This window comes from Dendrobates tinctorius, unplaced genomic scaffold (genome assembly GCF_039654945.1).
Source record: "Dendrobates tinctorius isolate UK_male_01 unplaced genomic scaffold, ASM3965494v1 ptg000093l, whole genome shotgun sequence".
NCBI classification, from domain to species: domain Eukaryota; kingdom Metazoa; phylum Chordata; class Amphibia; order Anura; family Dendrobatidae; genus Dendrobates; species Dendrobates tinctorius.
In genome coordinates, this window is record NW_027361761.1 from 27,522,404 (window position 1) to 27,536,380 (window position 13,977).

Sequence of the window (13,977 nt, forward strand, 5' to 3'; positions counted from 1 at the left end):
CATGTCTTTTACAGAATTGGAAAAAACATATTTTATAATCGTAGTGATCGTACCTGAAGCGAAGTGTCGATAGAACAGGATACATCTTCTTTCACAAACGTACGGTATGGCTGCTTGTGACGTGTTGGGCACATCTGATGACTAGGCACGCTCCGTCCATAGAAGGTAGACTGGATGCTGATGGTAGTTTTGTGAGGACATCGAAGTGAAACATATTCTCCATCACAGGCCCGTAATGTATAATCCCTCAATATTTTAGAAATATATCCTGGCAAAAAATGAACAATTATATTATAATATATGAAATATAAATATTATGCAAAAGTCACAATTTCATCTATTTTTCTATTTGCAATATTTCCTATTTCAACGCTGCCTTGTTTAAGAAAATTGAGTCAGAAATGATTTGTCCAGTGGATTATAAATTTTTATTTATTTTTTTTTTAAAGGCCTCGGATGAGTGTAAAAAGAAAATTACTTCCCCTCACAGGTTCTGCAGCTGCTGTGTCGACGCTCACCTAGCTATCCCTGCTCCCCGGATTATTTCTGATGGTGAAGACACTGGGGCCATGTACTTTGCTAAACTCCTGAATCTGCCCTATATGTGTTCCCCTACCCTACCCAGGGAAGTGGAGAGTAATATTGTGTGTATATATATATTAAAACCAAATAGGAGAGGATTAAGATCTGCACACCAAGCAACAATCACAGATCAACACGCCAAACACCTCTACCAACAACCAACTCCTTGACTGCACACCTGGCAGTACAAGACTATCACTGGCAATCCAGATTTACAGAGGCGAGTATATATAGAAGACAGGAGTGGCCAATATTGAACAGCTAAGTTCATCCAAGCAGGAAAGCTTCAGAACCTCTAAGCGGAACAATTTAACCCCAGCAGTGCTAACAGAAACCTGCACCCTTTAATATGAAGGAGAAGTGCTTCTAATCCATGACGGTGTACGTGAAATCAGATGCTGCAATCTTCTGGCCCCTCTCTGTTGCGGTAAATCCGTGACAATTAACATGAATGAGCATTCTAAAGAACATCTCCCAATCACACACAGCGCGAAAAGATCATCGTTCTCGGCTGTGTATTGTCCTGTGTAAACTGGACTTGCCTTGCTAAGTACAATGGCAGCCCAGGTTTACTGAGTGACTCATAGCAGATTGTGTATCCTTTACTTCAGTCTGCCTGTGTGAACATGTCCATGTAAAAGGGACCCAAAGAATCAGGGTTGTCAGGGACAGTCTGGAAAGTCACATACTAATGGCCAACCTAGACGAGAGAGTAATCAGCGAACAAGTGTTCATAGTAACATTCCTTCCCAACAACTGACTGTCTAAACTGACTGCTAGTCACATGAGCAAAATGCTCATTTGAGTGCAATGATTTTTATGACATCATAAGAATCATAGTTATCGGCTGTTCATCATCCTCTGCTATTGATAACATAATATTTTATAAGCACAGAACAAATGTATTCGCTGTTCTCTGCATAAATTCTAATTGACCTGTCTAAACAGGTGGTCAGTATATGACAATTGGGATTGGGGGGACCCAAGGCTTAAAGCCCCCGTTACACATAGCGATATCGCTAGCAATATCGCTATAACATCACCGATTTTGTGACGTAGCAGCGATATTGCTAGCATTATCGCTATGTCTGATACTTACCTCCGACCGGCTCCCCCGCTGCTCATCGATGGTCGGAGGTAACAGAGAACAGATTGCTTCCAGCACCCTTAGGAATTTACTTATAAAGAAAACAAAACATAAGAATGCAGACAATAGCAGCTGTAATATAAGGCAAAAGACGGCCTGACTGACAGCTACATGCAGTAAACACAAAGATTTTCCAGTTATCAATCAATTCTACAAATACTGCATATACCAGACATAAAAATCCTATCTGAGTGCTCCCCTTACATGCACTGTGTATCTGTTACCATGTCTGTTGTCAAGGTTAGGACTAACACAGACACTGGTTATGTGCCAGCATGTGGCAACTCCCCAAAAATCTGCACTAGTGAATAGCAATATTAAAATGGTTAGCCTGCTGTATAGCTATTTCCTTACCTCTTTTTTCCCTTTCTTGTGATTCACCTTTGCCCCCCTCTTAAGCTCTCCTCTCTCTCCCACTTCCTCCCCCTCCTCAACTCTCATCCTCCCTTTTTGTTCCCTTCTTTCCCCCTCTCGCTCTCTCCCGCCTCCCTCTCTCTCCCCTGCTCTCTCTCCCACTCTCCTCACTCTATTTGTCTCCCTCTTTCCTTCTCTCACTCTCTCCCCTCTTCTCTTACCCCCACTCTCTCCTCCTACATCTTGTTTCTTCCACTTTCCCCTTCTTACTCTCTCCCACCTCCTTCTATCCCCCTCTTGCTCTCTCCCACCTCCCTCTTCCCCCTCTTGCTCTCTCCCACCTCCTTCTATCCCCCTCTTGCTCTCTCCCACCTCCCTCTTCCCCCTCTTGCTCTCTCCCATCTCCTTCTTTCCCCTCTTGCTCTCTCCCATCTACCCTATCTTTAGCATTAGGTACGCAGGCCGTGCCGATGTATGCGGATCCCTGCACATGTGTCGCTTCAAATGCAACATGCTGCGTTTGGCGCAGGTCGCCGCACCATCAAAATGACGCATGTGGAGGCATCCACATACATTGGCACGGCTTGCGTACCTAATGCTAAAGAAAGGGTATGCAGGCCGCATGCCGACAAAGGCGGAGCTGACCGGAGGAGGTGCGGCCAGGGGCGGAGCCTTATTTAGCAAATAAGACGAACATAGAAAGAAAAATAAAAATGCCACAATTGCTATTTTTCAATTTCTGCATTAACACCCCCCAGAAAATGCAATAAAAAGCTGTCAGAACAAAGTTTATATCCCTAAATAACAATTAAAAATACAACACTGCCCTTCACCTCTCAAAACAAACTTATTTCAACACCCTCATCTCTTCACTGTCCAATAACCCTAAACGTCTTTTTGACACTTTTCATTCTCTACTCAAGCCAAGAGTACAGGCCCCAACCACAGAGCTCCGAGCTGACGATCTGGCCAATTACTTCAAAGAAAAAATTGACCAGATCCGACAGGAAATTATCTCCCAATCACCTCATACCATGCACTGTCCTCCCTCCCCCACTGCATCTAGCTCACTCTCTGATTTTGAACCAGTCACAGAAGAAGAAGTAAGCAGGCTCCTTGCATCTTCTCGCCCAACCACTTGCACCAGTGACCCATTTCTGTCACATCTACTGCAGTCCCTTTCCCCTGCTGTCACCACTCACCTAACTAAAATATTTAACCTCTCTCTCTCTTCTGGTATCTTTCCCTCCTCATTTAAGTATGCCATTATACATCCACTACTTAAAAAACCATCCCTCGACCAAAACTGTGCCGCTAACTATAGACCTGTCTCTAATCTTCCCTTCATCTTTAAACTCCAGGAACGCCTGGTCCACTCCCGTCTTATCCGCTATCTCTTTGATAACTCTCTTCTCGAGCCTCTCCAATCCGGTTTCCCCTCTTTACACTCTACTGAAACTGCCCTCACTAAACTCTCTAATGATCTACTAACAGCTAAATCTAATGGTCATTACTCCAAGCTAATTCTCTTGGATCTCTCTGCAGATTCAACTCTGTGGATCGTCAGCTCCTCCTCACTATGCTTCATTCCATTGGCCTCAAGGACACCGTTCTTTCCTGGTTCTCCTCCTATCTCTCTGACAGCTCCTTTACTGTCTCTTTTGCCGGTTCCTCCTCCTCTCATCTTCCCCTTACTGTTGGGGTTCCTCAAGGATCAGTCCTAGGCCCCCTCCTCTTCTCTTTGTACACTGCCCCAATAGGTCAAACAATCAGTAGATTTGGTTTCCAGTACCATCTCTATGCTGATGACACCCAGTTATATGCTTCTTCTCCTGACATCATGCCAGCCTTTTTAGGAAACACCAGCAATTGTCTAAATGCTGTGTCTAACATCATGTCCTCACTATATCTGAAACTGAACCTGTCAAAGACTGAACTCCTTGTGTTTCCTCCCGCTACTAATGTACCTATACCCGACATTGCCATTTCCGTGTGTGGTTCCACTAGTACTCCCCAGCAACATTGAGGTAATACTTGACTCCGAGCTTTCCTTTGCCCCCCACATCTTGTTATCTGCACCTCAAAAACATTTCTAGAATTCGACCTCTTCTTACTTTTGACTCCGCAAAAACTCTTACTGTTTCTCTTATTCATTCTCGTCTCGACTATTGTAACTCTCTTCTAATCGGTCTCCCTCTTACCAAACTTTCCCCCCTCCAATCTGTCTTGAATGCTGCAGCCAGGATCATATTCCTCGCCAATCGTTACACCGATGCCTCTACCTTGTGCCAGTCCTTACACTGGCTACCCAGTACAAACTTATTGCCCTCACCCACAAAGCCCTCCATGGCTCAGCACCAGCCTACATCTCCTCCCTTGTTTCAGTCTACTACCCTACCCGTGCCCTCCATTCTGCTGATGACCTAAGGATAGCATCCTCGATAATCAGAACCTCCCACTCTCGTCTCCAAGACTATACACGTGCTGCGCCAATTCTTTGGAATGCACTTCCCAGGTCAATACGAGTAGTCCCCAATCCCTACAATTTTAAGCGTGCCCTGAAAACTCATTCAGACTGGCCTACCGCCTCAACACATTAACCTAACTGTCCTTGTGTGGCACAGTCAAAAGTTTTACCATAACCAGGTTCCCCGTATCATGTTCCCACATGCTTTATGCATCTATTAGCCCTCTGTGTCTGTACTGTTACACACTTAACATTATGACTGGTCCAAATAATCAGGGCAATTGTTACCACCCACCTTTCGTGTCTCCTTTTTCTCTCATAGATTGTAAGCTTGCGAGCAGGGCCCTCATTCCTCTTGGTATCTGTTATTATCTATGTGATTATTGTTATGCTGTAATGTCTATCGTCTGTACAAGTCCCCTCTGAAATGTAAAGTGCAGCGGAATATGTAGGCGCTATAGAAATAAAATTTATTATTATTATTATTATAATTAAAACTACCGCTTACAATGCAGGCCCTCCAAAAAAGTTATGGATGTCAGTAAAAAAGAAATTCGATTTCTGTCTTCATTTTTTTTTAAGCCACTAAAATGCTAATAAAATTATACAAGGTTTTTTTTTACCTGGTGACTGATGTTGCCAGGTTTAAACACTTTAAACTAAAAACATTTTGAATTCTGGGTTTTTATTTCAACATTTCACCTATATGGATTTTTCACCTTTTTTTTTTTACTACATTTTATGGTAAAATAAATAAATTTTTCAGCCAAAGACTATACTCTTATGACTATGTGGAAGGAAAAAAGTTATGACTTGTGCAACGAAGAAATGAAAAAATAAAAGAACAAAGATTGTCTGCGTCATTAAGGGGTTAAACGAAATAAAATGGTGTACAAGAGCGGAAAATAAAAAAAAGGAGTGAGACTTAGGAGGAGAAGAACAAGTGGCTCACTGTAACGTTATATAGGAAAAAGGCCATTTTCCCTGGATAAAAGAAACTATTCTAGCGTGTGACTGTACAGAGGATTCCAGCAGATAAGAGCTGGCAGGATTCCCCGGCTTTCATTCATAAGATTACCACCAGCTCAGTTACTGTTGGTCGAATATAAACTTTATTCTTCAGATTAAGACGCCAATAACTAATTACTTGGCTCTCGGCGCTTTCATCCATTTACTACTAAACCTGAAACAAGTGCAACACAAAAGCGAAGTGAGCAGCTTTAGCGTTTCCCCCCCGACCAGTCTGTAAATATAAACGCTAAACCAACCATCTTACTGGACTATTAGGCTTATTAGGCTAATATCCACACCGAGATATTTGAGGCGAAGAAAAGGTTTCCAAGCAGAAATCACTTCTGTAAACATTTCTTTATTCCTCCTATACTTTTTGGAGGAGCTTTTGGAAGATATTGTGTTTTTTTTCCAGTCTTATGACTTGACCGCGACTAGTCTGGAGCGATCATCATCAATAAAGCAACATAGACTTTTCTTTCCAACAGCTGTTTTCCAGAAACCTCTTCGGGAAGAAAAAAACGCTCAAAAAACTGCAAAATGGATTCCCCATAGAAATGAATCAGAATTTTCCATGCGTGTCTGAAGAGGATTCTGGACTGGATCCATGCAAAAAAAAACACTCCTGACCTTATTCTGATTCTCTGGTTAATTAACAGTTTATTATTCTCTTCTTGAACAACTTAGACTCCCAAAAATTCCATGGATCTTAAAGGGGTATTCCTATTTCCAAGATCCTATCCCAAGATGTAGGTGTAGGGTATTTGCTAATATTATTGAGATTACACCTAAAGCATATTGGGATAGGATCTTGGAGATGAGATGCTCCTTAAAGGATAACGAGCAAACAGGTTGAGATAATATTAGTGGTCTCCAATCTGTAGCTCTACAACTACTACAGCCCACATCACGTTTTTAGCTGCTAGATGCAAGGGGAGGAGATTTAGTTCCAGCTCAGGAGGCAAGAGGGGAGTGACCCCAAGTGGTTAAGTATTCATGTAAAGAGTGGCCTATTGCTTTTTCTCTGGGGAGGTTGCGACTACATATTGTGTGAGTCAAAGTTAAAGAACAGAGGGGACCACAATCCTCCCATTTGGCAGACTCTCCCCCACAAACCAGGCCTTTCATCTGACTGGTAGTTCTTATATTAAGCTAACTTTGTCCTACCACTATTGTATTTGCATATCTGACCATTATATATGTATAATCATTGTGTATAAAGTGTTTTGCCTAGTGTGCCCTTAAGGCTATTAAATATATAATTGAACCTTGGGCTGCTCTTTTATCTCGATCCACGAATCTACACGTCCGTGTTTTTGACTGCACTTTCCATGCTACCGGGGCTGGCTTCTGACCCAATATAATCTAGTTAATGGACCGGGCTTATATCTAACGAGGAACTGGTGGCAGTCCTATTGGGCTGGCAGCACTCTGTTTCACTGGTGCTAGTGAAAGAGACATCTCAGCCTGTCAAAGTTGTGAGTGAATATGGTGCCACATCACTAGCTCTGTGGACAGGGGGTGTCTGGGTAAAACTGTGCCAAGCTGACTTTCCGTGTCCCAAGTGTATGTGGAACATCACGTTTGTGCAAGTGAGGAATTCAATCGTGTAGATAATGGGGTGCTCACTGCTTAAAAAATTAGGTGCTCTGAGGTAAAATGCAGACTATAAGAAAAATAACCTCGGCACTCAAACACAAGTGAATTAGAAGAAAATTCCTTTTTTATTATTTCATATTACTCAATTTTCCACAGTTGGAAAAAAAATTCATTGCAGACAAAAAATATCAACGTTTTGGCCCACTGGCCTTTATCAAGACTTATCTGAAATAACAGAAAATAGCAATAAAAAGGAAATAAAAATCCAACTCTTTCCACACAGAAAAATAAATAACATAAAAGTCCACACAGTCTATTATTACATAGTTTCACATAATAATCTAAATCCCAGTAGAAGAGTATAACACAATCCCCGCATAATAGTAGAATATATATTGTATTGATAGAAATATATTTATATATGGTGTATGTGAGGCAATATGGCTCCTCTCAAGGATCACAGACGACAACTTCATTATTCCATTATCTGTTGTAATAGCAAATGAACAAATAAAAATGCCCAAGAAATACATATAAATTGATGAATTCAAATACCTGCAAGAGGTCAGGTCCAAAGTTATAAGGTTCAAAAGAGGCTTATTTGCAAGCGCCACCTTATGGCAAAAAGAAAAAATGCAATCAACGGACTCAAAAATATATGCATGGGAACCACGCCGTCAACCGATTGCTACTGCTCGATTCTAAATAAAGATTCAACGGAATAAACATACCAAAAATAAGTGTCCACGGTGCGTGCTGATAGGAGCCGGTGCAGAAAGGATTGCGTTCCGTGACCGCCGAAAACACACGGTGCCCTTTATGTTTCCGTGTCCCAAGTTTGTGTGGAACATCACGTTTGTGCAAGTGAGGAAGCCATACTGCATGATCCTTCTGATGGAAAAGTGACATCAGGTGGGGTGGCGAGGTGCGGATTCCTCACATATGGTGGCAGCAGTGGGATTCTGCATGATCCCTCTGGTGCCATTCTTCACATAGGTCACTCGCATTTTTTTGAAATTACGCAGTGCAATAAACTCACCAAATACTCATCGTGGGAACGTAGCCTCACCGTGATGACAAATGGTAGTGCTACCCAGAGTAATGATATAAAAAAGAAGAAGCGGGCGGCACCGCTGTTACCGTGCTAGGATCCGTGGCTTGCAGCAGGCGGTGAGCTCACATGGAGGATTCCCGGGTGCTTGACCTCATAACAAATCACTTGTGGTTTCCAAAGAAAGAAGGTCGCACTCTGCGAGATAATAGTGAAGATTTATTGACACATAATTACATGTCACGTCGGGGATGTGATAACAAGAGTGTCAAGTGGCTGACAACAGCCGTTTCGCGCTACTCGAGCGCTTCCACGGACCCGTGGAAGCGCTCGAGTAGCGCGAAACGGCTGTTGTCAGCCACTTGACACTCTTGTTATCACATCCCCGACGTGACATGTAATTATGTGTCAATAAATCTTCACTATTATCTCGCAGAGTGCGACCTTCTTTCTTTGGAAACCAAGAGTAATGATATACCGTATACTAAAAACTGCTCAATGCCTATATGACTGAGCTTGCTAAACAGACTTAAGGTTTTGTCCACCTTCAGGGACAATTTTTTGCATTTTTTACTTAAACACATGTATTTCAGGCCAAAAAAAATCACTTTCATTGGTGTAAGAGGGCGAGCAGTGCTCAAGAAGATGCCGGATCAAGAAAGAGTTAAATGTTATAGAAGTATTTTATTGTTAAATGTTCTATACTTAAATTTGCATTTTATCCTTTTGACTGGTTTGTGCCTCTGTTTCTTGGAGGTTTACCTCAAGGCCATCCCTAGGGCATGGGGGAGGGCTGTCCATAGGGGAACCAGTGGAAAGCTATAGGAATACAGCTAAGCAGCATTCGTAATATATAGTTAAAAGCTTGGGAATAGCCCACATGTTGGTAGGGATTACATCAGATAAAAAGGGGAATACCTTCCTAGTGAGAGGGTCTCAGAGAGGATTACCAGTGGAAGGTTCAAGGTCAGTGGAAGCCCAAACTGTGAAGGGTCCTATCAGTATTAAGTCTCCAAACAGTAAAAGGACACATATGAAGTGTTGTGCAGATTCCAGGGAAGTCCCAGGCTAGGACCCTGAAGAGGCATTGGATTCCATGGCTTATTCTCCCCTGAGTGGAAGAGGCTGGTCGGGTCACAATGAGAGGAAAAGGTGGTAGGCCTCAGAGAAGTTGTAATGCTGGATAGAGAGTGCCTGGTACCAACAGAAGCTGTTGATGCAGGGGCAGTTTGGGCAGATCAGAGGCAAGAACTGATAGTGTACTAGACAACGGGAACACCAACCGGAGGGGACTCTGTCACATACTGTATACCGCAGCTGAATGTATCACTGTTCGGTAAATCTGAACATGTTGAACTACACCAAATGTCTCTCCCGTTGTGTGTTTAGCTGCTTCTGGACCCGAGGATGGGCGGTAACAAGGGTTTTGAAAGACAAGTGAGAACAGAATGAATCCCACAGCACAACAGACATATGTCAGGTCCCTGTTTAAAAGAGCAGTTTCGGGATGAAAAGAAGTCAGTACCTGCCAAGACCACCAGCCCTGGACCCCCTTCATTGGTTTTCATTAACAATGTGTAATATTTGTCTTCTATTGTCTGATGTAGACTTTGCAACTCTTTTGTCATATTTTGAGCTCCTCTCGTTTGATTTATGACAAACCATATCACAGTTGAATGTTCACAGAAACAGAGCTTGTAAAAGCCAAATGGTGCAAAATTTTAAATGAAACCCAAAGGCAAAATATTTTTTTATAAATCCATTTGAAGCAAAACCGCTTTTAATCTTATTGCTGCCACAGTCACGTGGCCTAGAAATCCAGGACTGTCTCCTTTGTGCCACTTATAAGTGGTTATTATTATTATAATTTATTATTATAGCGCCATTTATTCCATAGCGCTTTACATGTGAGGAGGGGTATACATAATAAATACAAGAACAGTAATCTTAAACAATACAAGTCACGACTGGTACAGGATGACAGAGGACCCTGCCCGCGAGGACTCACAATCTACAACGGGATGGGTGAGGATACAGTAGGCGAGGGTAGAGCTGGTCGTGCAGCTGTTTGGTGGATCGGTGGATACTGCAGGTTGTAGGCTTGTCGGAAGAGGTAGGTCTTCAGATTCTTTTTAAAGGTTTCCATGGTAGGCCAGAGTCTGATATGTTGTGGTAGAGAGTTCCAGAGTAGGGGTGATGTGCGGGAGAAATCTTGTATGCGATTGTGGGAAGAGGAGATAAGAGGGGAGTAGAGAACGAGATCTTGTGAGGATCGGAGGTTGCGTGCAGGTAAGTACGAGGAGACAAGGTCACACATGTATGGAGGACTCAGGCTGTGGATGGCTTTGTATGCCATGGTTAGGGTTTTGAACTGGAGTCTTTGGGTAATGGGGAGCCAGTGCAGGAATTGACAGAGGGGAGAGGCCGGGGAATAGTGGGGGGACAGGTGGAATAGTCAGGCAGCAGTTTAGAATAGATTGGAGGGATTGGTTGAACTATAAAACAATGTCTAACACTTGAGGCTATGTGCACACAGTTTTTGAGCAGAAAGTGAGCGGAAAGACTAGCAGGGTACAGCACTAGGCTATCTACGGTGGTCTCATTATGAATGGAGGGGCAGTGGTCATGATCAACCACCATTCAATTTTGAATAGCCCCGGTTCTTGAGGTCAGTAGGGTTCCTAGTGCTCAGACTCGTGATCAGGAAGTTATCTCTTAGGCTACTTTCACACATCAGGTTTTCGGCGTCAAGCGCGATCCGGCGTCGTGCCGGAACGCCGGATCCGGCAAATGTTTAGTAAAACCGGATGTGACGGATCCGGTTTTCTGCCGGATCCGTCTTTTTCTTGACAGACAAAACCGGATCCGTCTCATCCGGTTCATCCGTTTTTCTATCCGTTTTTCGACGGATTACGCCGGATCCGGTTTTTAAAATTGACCCTTGTGGCCTTCCGAACGGGATTGGCTACTGGAAAACTATATATAGCATGTTCCTACAGCCCTTCTTTGACAGGTTGTAGAGGAGAAAGTGCAGGTTGGAGAGAAGAGCAAGTTACTGGCGAAGATGGATGTTGTCATTGGAAATATTTTGAAGAATTTGGCGGATTTTACAGCGGAGGCAAATCGTTTGAGGGTGATTGTTCTGGAGAAGGAGAGAGCGAGACAGCAGTGCATCAGGCATCGTAGACGACGTTTGTGGATCCACCCCATCACAGCCAAGAGAATGACGCGTGGGGTCTATTCTACACTATGCATGGACCTTCGACAAAACCCGGATAAATTTTTTGGATATGTTAGGATGAAAATGGAGAATTTTGATTACTTGGTGGAGCGCATTGCACACCTCATAAGAAAAGCGGACACCTATTGCCGCTTCTCTGTTTCACCCGCAGAGCGTCTGATGGTGACTTTAAGGTAAGCCACATTTATTGGATATGATCGCATCAGAGCACACTTTCACTGCAATCTTGTTGGTGGTAATTTGTATCTCCAAGTGTTAGGTCAGTTTTGGTATGTAATGCTGTGATTTAAAACTAATTTATTGTTTTTTAATTCCCCACAGATTTCTTGCAACTGGAGAATCCCTTTCGTCACTGCATTTCCAGTACAGACTCGGGATTTCCACCATATCTGGAATTGTGAAGTACACATGCCGTGCACTGTGGGACTCCTTAGCTGAAGAGTTTTTACCAGAGCCCACAACAGAGAGGTGGATTGAAATTGCTGACAAGTTTCAACAGATATGTCAGTTTCCAAACTGCTTGGGCGCTGTGGACGGGAAACATATCCGCATTGTAAAGCCAGCTGGATCGGGATCGGAATATTTCAATTACAAGAAATATTTTTCAATTGTCCTCATGGCCATCGCTGACGCGGAATACAAATTTATTGCGGTTGATATTGGGGCCTATGGCCGCTCCAATGACTCTCAAGTTTTCAAACTGTCTGCCATGGGGCGTAAACTGTATGGAAACACCTTCCAGTTCCCACCACCTAGACCGCTGCCGCAAACATCTGGTCCACCTATGCCATTTGTCTGTGTAGGGGATGAAGCCTTCCAGCTGTCAGAACACCTTTTGAAACCGTACTCTAGCAGAGGATTGACAAGACCAAAACGCATTTTTAATTACCGCCTCACAAGAGCAAGAAGAATGGTTGAATGTACCTTTGGTATTCTGACAGCCAAATGGCGGGTCCTATTGACTGCGATCAACCTCAAGACAGAAACTGTGGACGAGGTGATCAAAGCGTGCGTGGTACTCCACAATTTTGTTATCTGCAAGGAACCCATTTCCATTGAGGACACCTCTGAAGAAACCACCTTGCAAGATTACCATGACATTACCACTAGAAGTTCTGTGACGGCTTCAGTAATGAGGGACAATTTTGCACTATACTTTATGTCACCTCAAGGCAGAGTACACTGGCAGGATGACAGAGTATGAAAGATTTGTGCCCTAACCAAACTTGTGTACCTTCTGTACCAACAGTATATACCTTTGCCAACCAAAGTTGGCTATCTTGTCATGGTCTCTATTTTTAGCTTTAGGCCACAGGTGTGTACCTGGTTGTGTTTTATGCAAAGTATTTCACCTTTTAACAAAAGTTGTGTACATTGTTAGGAAATCACCAACAATAAACACAACTTTTTAGGTGAAATACTTTGCTTCAAACACAACCAGGAACACAACAGTGGCAAAAAGCTAAAATTTACCCACAGTTATATACCTAGTTTTGAATACCATTTCACCTTTTAAATACCCTGTATTTAACCTTTTTCGCCGCAGAAAGAAATGACAGACAACCAGTGTAAAATAATTTAACTTTTATTGAAAAATGTTTTTTTTAGTAAACTTTTTTAAAATTTTAATAAACTTGTTTAATAAAACTTTGAAACTATAAAACTGAAACCATAAAACTGGTCATTTTTATTTAAATACACACATTATAATTCTGTGTAGTGTGTGGTGGAAATACTGCTGTAGGGGCTGCGGGACACTTCGACACTGGGAGTGTGGAGAGAGGACTGGGATCCTGGTGGGGAAGGAACAGTTAGAGGTGAAGGTGTGGAAAAAACTACAGAATGGGTGGACATGTGGGAAGCAGAAGAGGTGGTGGGTGGTGGAGTGGAGGGTTGGGCAGGGACTGTAGGAGCAGATGATGTTGATGGCAAGTTGTATGGGGAAGGAGTTTGGTACGGGGCAGGTTGCTGGAAGTGGGGAGATGTCTGGTACGGGGCAGGTTGCTGGAAGTGGGGAGATGTCTGGTACGGGGCAGGTTGCTGGAAGTGGGGAGATGTCTGGTACGGGGCAGGTTGCTGGAAGTGGGGAGATGTCTGGTACTGGGGAGGTTGCTGGTACTGGGGAGTTTGCAGGTACTGTGGAGGTTGCTGGTACTGGTGAGGTTGCTGGTGCTGGGGAGGTTGCTGGTGCTGGGGAGGTGGATGGTGCTGGGGAGGTGGATGGTGCTGGGGAGGTGGATGGTGCTGGGGAGGTGGATGGTATGTAATAGGAGGGGGAGGATGGAAAGTGGCTGGAGGTGGATTGTATGTAATAGGAGGGGGAGGATGGAAAGTGGCTGGAGGGGGTGTAGATGTAATAGGAGGGGGAGGATGGAAAGTGGCTGGAGGGGGTGTAGATGTAATAGGAGGGGGAGGATGGAAAGTGGCTGGAGGGGGTGCAGGTGGAGGAACTACTGTGGTGGGAGGAGGAGGAGGTTGGGAGGTAACTTGCTGGAGAGCAGCATGGCATGAATGCATTACATGCA

The 13,977-nt window shown here is 43.5% G+C and overlaps 1 protein-coding gene across 1 annotated transcript in view; it reads right to left on the minus strand.

Moving 5' to 3' along the window:
• The window catches only part of EVA1A (eva-1 homolog A, regulator of programmed cell death), a 724,576-nt gene that overhangs the window by 652,032 nt on the left and 58,567 nt on the right, over positions 1–13,977 (minus strand). The window contains exon 2 of the mRNA XM_073586595.1: positions 54–268. Within this exon, the coding sequence (XP_073442696.1) occupies positions 54–268 (215 nt within the window). The remainder of the gene's footprint in view (positions 1–53; positions 269–13,977) is intronic.